Below are 13,882 nucleotides of genomic sequence, written 5' to 3'. Positions count from 1 at the left end.
GCAAAAGGAGGGACAGACAAACAGACAGACCAACAGACAAAATGATTGAAAGTGATACAGAGAAATGCCCTCGCACAGGCTCATACAGAGAGATGGAGATGGAGAGAGACAGAAACACATATGTGGAGAGATGCACAGAGACGCACACACAGACAGGGGGAGGCAGAGAGACACAGCTGGAGAGGGAGAGTCAGACCAGACATGAGAGCAGAGAGTGGAAGAGACTATTCATCACAGATGTGGCCAGGTTCTGGAGGTACACACAGAAGTGGGGGGCAGAAACAGGGAGGAGACAGAGACACAGAAACAGAGAGATCCAGAGACACGTGGTGCACGGGCCCCTGGGTAGACACATGACCCGGCAGGGAGGGAGACGGAGGGAGGCTGGTGTCTTCTGCCTGCAGGACACTGGTTCCTCTTACTGCATGTGGTGCCCCAAATGTGGGGACAGTGCCCTGCCTCAAAGACAGGGGTTGGGGCTTGGGCTCAGCTCAAGTCCTAGGGGCCTGTCCCTCTCCCTCCATCCATCTCTGCCCGTAACTCATTTCCAGCTTTTGTAATCTTCCTGCCACCTCCCCAGCCTCCCCTGTCCCCTGCTGTACTGGGTGCCCCAGCCTCTCCCCCAACTTCTGAAACTGGAACTAGCTTCCCCTTGGAGAGCAGTGGATTCCGGGCACCCCTCCTGGAGCAGCCGTTGTGGGATACACCTTAGGGGAATCCGCCACAACATTGCATGTATTTATCATGTAACACCTGAGATTCCATTTATAGACACGTTTCATTCGTCTTACCTCGGGTCTAAATTGTTTCTTGTGATTAGTTGTGGGGGGCACTCTGGTCCACCCAGGTCCCTCTTCAAGGCCCGCCTGTCCCCCAGCTGCTGTGGGTTCACAGAGGCGCCCCTCGTGAGGAACTGCCCTGGGTGATAACCCTCCCAGCGGGTGGTTCATGTCCAACCACTGCTGACACAGGTGTGCAGAGGCCAGGCCATCTTGTCTCAGTTGGGGACAACTCTGAAGGGTCATCACAGCTCCTAGTTCCCATTGCGGTCACTTCAGTTGCGCCACGCGGTGGGCCAGTCCCCCACCCCTACCCCAGCACTCCCCATAAAGTGCAACTCCGTATCTCAGACTCACCTCCAGGGAACACAACCTATTATCTGCCGATATTAAAAAATCAGGAGATGTCACATACAAATCTGACCTTAAAAAATGGAAAACCTTCACAGCTTTGAGCAGGTGTCCTACAGGGCTGTGCCCAAGTGGGGCTGCTGTGTCCTCTGCTTGGCCAAGTCCCCACCACAACCACGTTGTCCCTCACTTGTGTGACCAGCCAGCCCATGGGCATTGAAGTCGGTGATTCTGGCTTCACAGCCATTGGGGTGGAGGGCTGCCTGCTTCAGGCTGCACCGTTGGCTTTTGGGGAGGACAGACAAGTTCTATCTCCTTTGTCCATCAGGACTTGGGGTAAAGGTTGGAGAAGCCCGTCCGATGAGATTCTGGCAGGGCAGGTGGGCCTCAGCCTGGCTCAAGGTCTCAGCTTCAGGTGGGGCAAGGTGTCTGCGGCCCCCACCCGGCCAGCCTGAGCCATGCCCCATCTGTCTGCCCTCACAGCCTGCATGATGAATGTGCACAAGCGCTGCGTGATGAACGTCCCCAGCCTCTGTGGCACTGACCACACGGAGCGCCGTGGCCGCATCTATATCCAGGCCCACATCGACAGGGACATCCTCATCGTCGTAGGTAGGTGGCCCTGGGGGCAGAGAGGGATGTGGGAGTGATGGAATGTCACAGGGGGCAAGGAGGGGCCAGGACACTGCTTTTGCGCCCCGTGACAGCCTTCCCTGCAGTGGGCACCCATCTGTAGGAAGTACGTGCCCTCAAAGCTACGCTCTCAGAGCCTGGGGCTCGTTTGAGCTCAGAGAGAGGCCCCTGAGTGCCCTGGGTTCTCACTTTCATAGGATTCTCCACTCCCCTTCTCTCCCTCTCCTGTTCCCTCTCTTTCTCTCAGAATCTTTTGGAGTGTGCAGTTCTGTTTTCTTTATCCAGATAGTCGAGAAGGGATGCTTGGTTCTTCCCCAGACTTTCCAGTGGGAAAAACACAATCTTCATGATAAACATCGCATTTGGAAGAATGTTACATTTTGGGGAGAAGGGAAGAGGTGTGGAACCCAGGGAGTACCCTGGAGCTTTCCATGTATTTGAAGTATTTCTTTCTTTAACCTGACGGCAGCTACACTGGTCCTTTTTATTTATCTCTACATTCTGGCACATCTAAAGTATTTCACAATAATAAGGAAGAGGGACGGCGCAGCCTGCTGGAGACATGCCGTGAGGGGAGGGGAAGAGAGGAGAGTCGTGTCTGCCGTTCACGTAGAGAGCGTTTGAGACATACTGGGCTCTGACCCGTGAGGCTCAAGGAGGTTGGGAGTCAGTGGCGCTGGGCTGGTGAATGTCAGCCACAAGCCACGGCAAAAATCAGCACTGAATAGATGTGAATGGAACTAAACCTCAGAAGGAATTTTCTCTCAAACGCTTGCAGCACCAACTGCTGCAGACTTTATAGATCTAATTAATATGAACAAGGTTTTATGAACCAGTAACTTGGGAAATTGACCATGGAAGGGATTGATTTTGTAAAAACTGGTCTGTTTCTGAGGCCCCAGAATGGTTCAGTAGCTCTGAGGTGCTGAGCACTGTGTTGGGAGGGGCTTTACGTTAAAGCATGTACAAATTGAAAACTGTCCCTCTAAAGTATAATTCCTTTTTTAAAGCGAAGTTCCTGAAGTCCAGTAAGCTTTTAGGAAATGTGCATTCCATGGCATTACTTTTTCCTCCAAGAGGAAGGCAGGTGGCTGCCAGTCTCCCCTCAGTGGGATGCTTGGGGGCCCCAAGGGAGAATCCTACAGTCACAGGTTCAAAAGAGGTTTCCCCCACTGACTAGGTTTCCTGGTCCCAGAAGGGCAAAAACAAGACTCTGCTTCCATCTAGAGTCATCCGCTAGTAACTACACTGGCTCAGAAATGTTACTGCAGGCAGCCAACGTTTATGGAACACATTGAATACCCAATGCTCAAAACCTTACATGTATCTCTTTCAGTCCTTACAAGGACATTGCAAAATATCTATTATTCCTTATGAATGAAGAAACTGAGGCTCAGAGAAGTTATATGTCCAAGAGCTCACACCATTCGTAATAGAGGTTGAGCACCTCTAATCCAAAAATCCGAAATCTGAAATACTGCAAAATCCAAAACCTTTTGACCCCTGACATGATGCCACAAGTGGAAAATTCCACACCTGACCTCCTATGATGCGTCGCAGTCAAAACTTTGTTTCATGCACAAAATCATTTGTAATACTGTATAAAATGACCTTTAGGCTATGTGTATAAGGTGTACATGAATTTTATGTTTAGAATTGGGTCTCATCCCCAAGATATCTCATTATGTATATGCAAATATTCCAAGATCCAAAAAAGATCCCAAAACTGAAATGCTTCTGGTCCCAAGCATTTCAGATAAGGGATACTCAACCTGTAATAATAAAATAGGTAACATGTATTGAATTTTTGAGTATGTCAATTATCGTTTGAAGCACTTACAGGCAGTATCTTGTTTAAATTTTGTCAGCAACTCTAGTGATATAAGTTGTCATCATTCTACGCATCAGGAAACAGGCTTAGAGATTCATACACTTCCTCCCTTAGGTCTGTTCGACTTTTAAGTACTACGTACTAGGCTACTTTTTAGTTTATTTTAGTTCCTTCCCTTGCCCCTTTCTACTGCCTTATTAATTCCCTCTACGATTAAGCTATGGTACCTCTTATGGGCATTCCTTGGGGAATCTTTGTTCCTATATTGTACAAGACAATATCCCTTCAAGTTCAAGGTCAAAGTCTTCCCCCTTAATCATAGATAGGCTCTGGCCTTGAGAGTGTTGATCATAAGCCAATGATTCTCAGGCAGTCCCAGTACACACCTATGATTAGGGGGTGTATTGTTTCCTAGGGCTGCCATAACAAAGTACCACAAACTGGGGGCTTAAAACAAGAGACATTCTGGGCCGAGCCCGTGGCACACTCGGGAGAGTGCGGTGCTGGGAGCGCAGCGACGCTCCCGCCGCGGGTTCGGATCCTATATAGGAATGGCCGGTGCACTCACTGGCTGAGTACCAGTCACGAAAAAGACAAAAACAAACAAACAAACAAAAAAACAAAAAAACAAGAGACATTCTCTCAGTATTCTGGAGGATAGAAGTTTGAAGTCAAGGTGTTGGCAGAGTTGGTTCCTCTTGGAATGCTCTCAGGGACCCTGTTCCATGCTTGTCTCCTGGCATCTGCTGGTCGCCAGGAATCGTTGGTGTTTTTTCCATGTAGACACATAATAACTCCAATCTGTGCCTCCATTACTATGTAGTGTTCTTCCCTGCATGACTGTGTGTCCTAATTTCCTCTTCTTCTAAGGACACCAGTCATTGGATTAGGGCCAACCCTAGTCTAGTGTGACCTCATCTTAACTTGATCACATCTGCAAAGACACTATGTCCAAAGAAGGTCACATTCACAGGTCCTGGGGTTAGGACTTGAACATATCTTTTTGGGGGACACAATTCCCCCCATAACAAGAGGGAGGAAAGTTGGGGCTCCCTTAAAGTTAGGGGAAGAATATCTGTGTGCTCAGAGCTCTGATATCATTAGTTAAATAGCTGCTAGCACTTTAATAGATGTCTGTGGTTTTCCAAGTGCTTTGATATTGGGTCACCTATTGGAGGTAGTGTCGTTGTCCTTTCTCTTTGCAAAGTGAGGGTGCAGAGAAAAGGCTGCCACCTGCAAACCAGGAACAGAGCCCTCACCAGGAACCCAGTGATAAGCACCTCGATCTTGGACTTCCAGCCTCCAGAGCTATGAGCCACCCAGTCTATGGTGTTTTGTTATAGCAGCCTGAGCAGACTAATACAGTCAGTCATTGCCACAGGCTGCTGGGGATGGAATGGGAGGGTGGGATAACCTCCCAGGCGAGGTGGCTTCTGTGCAGCTGAGGGCAGTTTTCTGGACACGTTGGGGGGGGCAATTGTGAACTATTAACAGCCAACACACAGCAGCCGGGGGTGGGTGCATTGGCTAGTGTGGAGCTGGGCAGGATCCAACAGCATCCAGGACACCTACCTGGGTTTCCCAAGATTTCCCGAGTGTCCTTCTGGTTTCACTCTCAGGAGTCCAAGCCCCTCCTCCTTGATCTTGGCCAGACAGATTGGAGTGAAGAGAGAGCTAAAAGTTGCGTATGGCCCTTCCCAGAAGTGCCAGGACAGAAATGGCCTGGTGGTGTCTGCGGAATTGCTCCCACTTTGTCCAGACCCTAGAAGCATGTGCTGTGTCAGGAATTTACATCCACCACCAGCCCAGGGCACTGACATTTTCCCTGAATGCTGAGTGCTCTTTGGAAATGCCAGCATCTCCAGAGGTGGGAGGTTCACTATCTCTCTTGTCTGCTGAAATCCAGGCTGTAATATCTGCTTGTAGGGTTTTTGCGGGTCAAGATCAGAGTGGGAATCTGATCAATTCTTATTTTAAAAACTCATCAATAGTTTCTCACTGTCTTTAGGACAGACTAAATCTAGCATGTGGTCTCATTCTCTCTTCTCTGTCTACTTCCTCTTTCTTTTAGTCCTTCGTCCTCTCCAGATTGCCACACACCAAAGGACACCTGTGTTGTTTGGAATGCTTGTCTTTGCCATCTTATCTTCCTCCACCAATTAACTTTTCCTCTTTCTCTAGATCTCAGCTCATTTTTGTCACCAGGGAAGCCACCCCTCACCTCTCCCTGTTGTGGACGATCGTGGTGTCCTGAACTCAAGCTTGTGTCAGTTGCAGTTTTGTGTTGGGTTTGATTAGCATCTGCAGCTCCCCCAAGACATTAGCCCCATGAGGGTAGGACTGTGTTTGCTTTGGTTCACAACTCTATTCCTAGCACCTACTAAAGTGAGCATCACTAAACATTTGTGGGATCAATGGACATGTGTAAAAAGGAAAAACAACTGGAGGGTCCTGATAGACGGTCACCTTCTGAGGTCAGGAGCAGAAGGTCAGCAGATAATCCAGTTTATGCCATTGTTCTTACAGGAAGCAGGACACAGAGAATCTTAAGTACCAGGTCCAAGGTCAATAGCAAATAGTACTGGGACTGGGATCCACCCTTTGGAGCCATGAACACCCTTGTTCCCTAGACAATGAAGAAAAGACATCAGTGTGGTGGGACTTATAGAATTGTAGGAAACTGTATTGACATCATGGTGCCCAGGAGTATCCTGAGAACAGGCAATACAGTGTCCAGATCAGAGATGTAAAATGCTCCGAAAGTTCATGAAGCCCATGTCTTCGTATGTGTAACAATATCTTATTCAACCCCCTTCAACTCAGTATCCCCCATCAGCGTAACAACTGACGTCCCATTATTTACATTCCCATGCATATTACAGCCATCCCCAAAACCTATCCACGTCCATCTTCATATCCATGATTATAGCTACCAAAAGTGTTCTAAAGACACAGAAAGAGCAATTTTTTATTTGATATTTCTTTTGGGGACTCCCATTTTGTGTTCTTGCCATTGTATTGTGCTGTACAGAACCTTCTTAGACTGAAACATCTACCAGACAGACGTAGGGACTCCCAATATTGAGGTATTTATTTATTTATTTTTATTTTATTTTTTGTATATGTTCTCCCATATTCCCTTTTTACAATGATTATCTTATTTTTTTTCCTTAATTTTATTTTGTTGATATACAATGAGGTTGATTATTGTGGCTCATCACCAAAACCCCCCTCCCTCCTCCCTCTCCCCCCTCCCACCCAACAATGTCCTTTCTGTTTGCTTGTCGTATCAACTTCAAGGAATTGTAGTTGTTATGTCTTCTTCCCCCCCCTGTTTTTTTTTTGTGTGTGTGTGAATTTATTTATTTATTTTTAGCTCCCACCAATAAGTGAGAACATGTGGTATTTCTCTTTCTCTGCCTGACTTGTTTCACTTAATATAATTCTCTCAAGGTCCATCCATGTTGTTGCAAATGGCAGTATTTCATTCGTTTTTATAGCTGAGTAGTATTCCATTGTGTAGATGTACCACATTTTCCGTATCCACTCATCCGATGACGGACATTTGGGCTGGTTCCGACTCTTGGCTATTGTAAAGAGTGCTGCAGTGAACATTGGGGAACAGGTATACCTTCGACTTGATGATTTCCATTCCTCTGGGTATATTCCCAACAGTGGGATAGCTGGGTCATATGGTAGATCTATCTGCAATTGTTTGAGGAACCTCCATACCATTTTCCATAGAGGCTGCACCATTTTGCAGTCCCACCAACAATGTATGAGAGTTCCTTTTTCTCCACAACCTCGCCAGCATTTATCGTTCAGAGTCTTTTGGATTTTAGCCATCCTAACTGGGGTGAGATGGTATCTCAGTGTAGTTTTGATTTGCATTTCCCGGATGCTGAGTGATGTTGAGCATTTTTTCATATGTCTGTTGGCCATTTGTATATCTTCCTTAGAGAAATGCCTACTTAGCTCTTTTGCCCATTTTTTAATTGGGTTGCTTGTTTTTTTCTTGTAAAGTTGTTTGAGTTCCTTATATATTCTGGATATTAATCCTTTGTCAGATGTATATTTTGCAAATATTTTCTCCCACTCTGTTGGTTGTCTTTTAACTCTGTTAATTGTTTCTTTTGCTGTGCAGAAGCTCTTTAGTTTGATATAATCCCATTTGTTTATTTTTCCTTTGGTTGCCCGTGCTTTTGGGGTCGTATTCATGAAGTCTGTGTCCAGTCCTATTTCCTTAAGATTGTCTGATATCTCTCTCAGATTTTCTTCAATGCCTTTGATTCTTTTTTCTTTTTGTTTTGTCTGCTTGTGTTATTTCAAACAGCCCATCTTCAAGTTCAGAGGTTCTCTCTTCAACTTCCACAAGTCTGCTGGTTAAACTCTCCGTTGTGTTTTTTATTTTGCTGACTAACTTCTTCAGTTCGGCAAGTTCTGCTACATTGATTTCCTTGTACATTTCCTCCTTCAGGTCCTGTATACTTTTCTTCGCTTCATCATGATGTCTAGCTGAGTTTTCTTGTATCTCATTCAGTTTCCTTAGAATTATTCCTCGAAATTCCTTGTCAGTCATTTCAAGGGCTTCTTGTTTTATAGGATCTAGAGCTTGAGATTTATTATCTTTGGGCGGTGTACTTTCTTGATTTTTCGTATTTCTGGTATCTTTCTTTGATGTTTATTCATTGTGGTAGGGGGTTTCACAGTCCACAGGTTTGACACTATTGACTGACTAAGATGTTGCTCTGGTTTCCAGTTTGGTATGGCTACCTCAGTGACTGCTCAGTTGGCCACTAGTGCCTTGCATGTGTGGTTACCTCGGGTCTTGGGCCTCTCCGGGGAGCCACCTCTCTGGTCAGCTTGGACTCTGCCGGGCTGCTGGGTGACGGGGCAGTACCACAGGGTGTCGCTCCTGCCGCCGGCTCCGCTGCCACCAGCTCTGCTGCCGCCGCTTCCCCCGCTCCCACCCCCGCTGCCGCTACCGCTGGTGCTGCTTACGCCGCTGCCACCGCCGCCACCGCCGCTGCCGCCGGCTCCTCTGCTGCTGCCGCTGCTGCCGGTTAGTCTCTGAGACTGGGAAGTTCAAAGTTCGTCTGGTGGTGGCGACACTAACCCAGGGGTCTATGAACCCCAGTTGCAAAGTAGATGGAGTGTCACAGTGATCCCAAACTTGCTCAATTCCCTGGAGAGCCTGGGCACAGTCCCAATATTGAGGTATTTAAATCCCTCCCAATATCTGACATCCACAGATCAAAAGAAGAAGAGCAGCAAAGAGACAAAAATCCTTGACAGGCTATTGGGGAAAGTCAAAGGTCATGTCAGATTCCAAAAGAGTATTCAAAGCAGGCACTCTTTGGAAAAAGGAACCTGCTGTTGAAGGCTCATAGAAGACCCTCTTATTATTATTATTATTATTTTTAAAAAGATGACCGGTAAGGGGATCCCAAACTTTGGCTTGGTGTTGTCAGCACCATGCTCAGCCAGTGAGCTAACCGGCCATCGATATGTAGGGATCTGAACCCGTGGCCTTGGTGTTATCAGCACTGCACTCTCCCGAGTGAGCCATGGGCCGGCCCAGACCCTCTTATTATTTAAGGAGCAGTTGCAAGGTAGAGAAAGTGTTTGATGTCGTGAGGACTCTAACAAGGTAGAAAGAGTACAAGAAAACCCATGAAGGCCTTCATCTGATAGACATTCCACTTGGGTATCTTCCTACTAGAACCAATATGGCGGGACAATACCAGAAGCCCGGAGGGCAGGCCTGGGTGTGCGCTGTACCTGAGGGGTGAGGTGAGAGGTGAGAGGTGGGGCTAGTTTGGAGTGACTGCGTGTTTACAGTATGGAAAGGTGGCATGCTACAGGTGAGACGGTGAGATGGGCTTTCTAGGTGTTCATTCATGTTCTCATTTGTTCATTCAGGAAAATGGTCTGGATCCAGTGATGAATGAAATATAGCCTCTGCCCTCAGGGAGCTCACAGCCTAGTGGGAGAGACAGATATAGATGATTGTACTGCAGTGTGGCAAGTAGTGTGACTGTACCATGGTAGCACAGAGGGGCACCTGAAGCTTCTGGAAGGAAGCCAAGGCTGAGTTGAGTCTGTAAGGTTTGTAGGAGTTGTCCGGATGGGGCAAACTTTGTGTAAATGAGAAAAATAACACCAGCTTTGTTTATCGAGCATTTACTACGTGCCAGTGCTTTATATAGATCAACTGATGAATCTTTACAGCAATCCTCTCTTATAGGTATTAGGATGACATTATACATGTCATCTTACATGTGGGGAAACTGAGTCACCAAGCCAGTTAAGCAGCTTTCCAGAAGCCACACAGTTAGTGAATGGTGGGTCCCAGATTTGAGCCCAGGTGGTCTAGCTCCTGGCAGTGGGAATAAGTTATGCAGGAGCACAGAGAGCAGTAACGGCGAGGGATGTGGGGGCCTGCTGAGTGTGGCCCCCTTCTCTATGGTCTGGCATGTAAGCGCATCTAGAATTTATTTACTAGGTCTCTCATTCATTCATTCATTCATTTACAATATTTATTAAATTTCTACTGTTTGTCAAGCATAGTTAGGTCTTTGGCATACAGCAGGGGACAAGACAAGCCTCTTACCTGGACAGATGTCTCAACCTGGGGTCTTGTCAATTTCTTGGGGCCATTGGAATATTTTCTCAACTTTCTTCTTGCATCAGCCATGGAGAATCTCATTCTTGTCAGGTTAAAATTCAGTGCCCTTTGAGTTTTCTTCAAGACAGTCGGTGTCCACATATCCATTTCTTTAATATAATCTTTTCTTTAACCCTCTAAGGGTTTGGGCATTTGGAACACAAAGCCAGAATGACTTGAAGACTGTATCTGCTTTTTTGTCCTGCCATATACTTTTCTTGAGCTGGCTCTCTGCTTGAAAGAGAGAGAAAAGGAAAAGGGAAATGTAGTGAAAAAAAAATCCAGATAGATTAAATCTCAAACTATTACCCAGCCATGCATCAGCGCGGGGCGGTAACATGATCATGAGTTAGGCCACTGCGGCCCACTAGAGGGCAGTCTGTGCCTTTAAAGACATCCCTTCCCAAAGGCTCTCTTTCAGGTGATGCCCCGGTTTGTAAAAGTACAGCACAGTCACTGTCCTCCATGGAAGGTGCTGCAGGGAATGGCTGGGCTAACTGCGGCCCATGGAGAGGGCTACTTCTCAAGGCCATACATGGAGTGGAGATAGGACCCAGTTCTGGCGTATCTCCCCTCCCTTCTATACTGCCGGTTTGTAATTGCTCTGAACACTTCACAATGAAAAATTGTCAACATACAGCAAAGTTGAAAGAATTTTACAGTGAACACCCTTCATCCACCACCTAAATTCTACCATTAACACTACTTGCTTGATCTCTCTGTCCATACATTAATTGTCCTTCAGGGTAAATTGCAAACATCGATTCAATTTCCCCTAAACACTTCAGCATGTGCATCAACTACAATTCCAAATTTATTTACAATTTATTTTACTTTTTAGGTTACAGTGGTTGATATCTTACGAGTGTCATGGCTGAGTTTTGACAAATGCATATGACTGTCACTCTAATCCCTATCAAGTTAATCCTCATTTTTGGTGTCACAGCTGCCATTGAGGATCTTATGAAAGCTGTGAACACCGTCCTCGGAGAAATCCCCTTGTGTGCAGACATGCTCTGCACACCCCATGCACATCCGCAGGGTGTCCTCGGTACCTAAGATCCCTTAGACTACATCATAGTTAATAGTTGGTAGATTTTTTTAGAAAAGAAGTTGTAATGCAGTAAAATAGGTTTGTTGAAAACTCTTCATTGTGTACTCACTGGAGAGTAAATTCCCTTATAAACTCAGCAAGACATCCATGTTATTTTGCTTTTCTTCAGTTTTTTTTGTAATGAAGACGTTAAATCATAGCTCTGTGGAACACTGACCACCATCTTTCCCAATACATTACAGCTGGCCCTCCATATCCGCAGGTTCCACATCCATGGATTCAATGTGGATTGAAAATATTTGGGGGAAAAAAATAAAGAATAACACTACAACAATAAAAAATAATACGCATTTTAAAAATACAGTATAACATCTATTTACATAGAGTTTACATTGTACTGGGTATTAGAAGTGATCTAGAGATGATTCGAAGTATACGGAAGGATGCACATAGGTTATGTGTAAATTCTGCACCATTTTATAGCAGAGACGTGAGATACTGAGGGTGGTCCTGGAACCAATCCCCCACGGATACCAAGAGAAGACTGTAGATAGCTGTCTACACACCCCATGAAGCCAGGGCAAGGGTCCCTTGCCCACCCTTCCTTAGAATCCTGTTAGCTTGTGATGCTGTAGGTGGGTGTCCTGGACATTGAAGTCTGAGATATAGGACTTGAGGACTTGGAGGGAAGCTGACGTCTTGCTACTCAAAGTTCCTTCTTTTCTTCCCTGATCACTTAAGTCTCATGAGAATTATCAAGGCCAAGCCATAGTCTGAGGCCCCCAGCCTCAGGATGTGCTGGGTGTACCACCATCGTTCCTAAGAGCCTGCCTAATTGCATTTAAGGGGCATTGCCAGGACCTGTAGGGCAGTGACTTGTTACTTACTTTGGAGAAAGTGGCCCGGCAATATCTATTAAAATATGTATACATATGCACATTTTGAGTCTCAAGTTTCCCTTTTGGGAATTTATCCTGTTGAAATAAAATACCCACATGAAAAGAAATAACATACAGAACAAGCATGTTTATTGATGTTTTGTTTGTGGTGGCAAAAATTGGATCAGCCTATTAGGGCATATCCATTTTATGAGATTTTAGGCAGTTGTTGAAAACAGTGAATTAAAATGAGCATATGGGCTTCTAGGTCATGCTCGTTTTTTGATACGGGCATTGGTTACACAGGTATATTCACTTTGTGAAAATTCATCAAGCTGTACAATTATGATTTGCACACTTTTCCATATGTACATTATACTTCATAGTATATTTTAATACTTACAATGTTTAAGTAATGAAAATTCTAAATAATTAAAAACAAAACAAAACACCAATGGGTTAAGCTACAGATATTGACTTATAGCAGCTGTTGGCAAATGATGGCTTGTGGGCCAAGTCTGGCCCACTGCCTGTTTTTATAAATAAAGTTTTATTGGAATGCAGCCACACCATTTGTTTACATATTGTCAGCAGCTGCTTTTGTGATGCAATGGTAGATTCAATAAGTAGTTGCAACAGAGCCCGTATGGTCTGCAAAGCCTTAAATATTTACTCTCCAGCTCTTACAAAAAACATTTGCCAACTCCTGACCTGGAGGAACATCTATGAGGTGTTATTAAGTGAGATCATTAGGCTGAATAAAAATATATTTAGTATGATCTCATTTTGAAGAAATAAGCAACAGACACTTCCTTTGTGTGAAGTTATGTTTGTATAATTTCATAAGGGTAGGAAGAAAGGTGTGGAAGGATGCAAACTGGGTTGTAAACATTAGGGTTGCAGAAGGTTTGGAGATGGAGAGAGGCTCGGACAGGGAGGGGGACTGGTATCATCTCTGTATGTCTTGCAAGTGTTTCTCTGGCTGAAGTAAATACATATCACTTCTGTAATTTTCAAAAAACAAAATAAAAACAGAAAAATCTCTAAGTAGGAAAAATGAATTTAAACAATCTCAACAACAGCAGTAAAAATTGAATGGATAATGCCAGTAACAGATGTTTGGTTGCTCTGAGGAGGATTGTTGGGTGGTTCTCAGCCTGGGCAGAGCTGGCCCAGGCCCTGTCTGGGAATGCATTAGTCCATTTTCTGTTGCTTATAATGTAATACCTGAAATTGGGTAATTTATAAGAAAATGAAATTTATTTCTTAGAGTTTTGGAGGCTGGGAAGTCCAAGATCCAGGGAACACATCGGTGAGGGCCTTTTTCTCAATGGGAACCCTGTACAGAATCCTGTGGTAACCAGGGTGTCACATGGCAAGAATGGCTTGAGCAAGAGAGAGCTAACCTTCTCACTTGCTCTCCTTGTAAAGCCATCAGAACCACACCTATGACCACCCATTAAACCATCGACCCATTACTCCACAAATGGATCAATCCATTCATGAGAGCACAGTCCCCCAATCCAATCACCCCTTAAGGACCCTACTTTCCATTGAGGTTAAATTTCAACATGAGCTTGGGTGGGGGTGGCAGGCATTCAAACCATAGCCAGGTATTTTTGAGTTTTTATTGTGACTAGCACCCATCATGTGTAGTATTCATCTTGTGAACTGGACCTATTCTCTGAG

At 45.3% G+C, this 13,882-nt stretch overlaps 1 protein-coding gene across 2 annotated transcripts in view; it reads left to right on the top strand.

Annotated features, from left to right (window-relative positions):
* Positions 1-13,882, top strand: part of PRKCB (protein kinase C beta) — a 329,464-nt gene that overhangs the window by 175,679 nt on the left and 139,903 nt on the right. For both annotated transcript variants that reach the window (XM_063099401.1, XM_063099400.1), the window contains exon 5: positions 1,614-1,742. In XM_063099401.1, coding sequence (XP_062955471.1) covers positions 1,614-1,742 — 129 coding nt within the window. The remainder of the gene's footprint in view (positions 1-1,613; positions 1,743-13,882) is intronic.

The sequence above is a fragment of the Cynocephalus volans genome, chromosome 6, assembly GCF_027409185.1.
Source record: "Cynocephalus volans isolate mCynVol1 chromosome 6, mCynVol1.pri, whole genome shotgun sequence".
NCBI lineage: Eukaryota > Metazoa > Chordata > Mammalia > Dermoptera > Cynocephalidae > Cynocephalus > Cynocephalus volans.
This window is presented reverse-complemented; position numbering and strand designations above follow the sequence as displayed.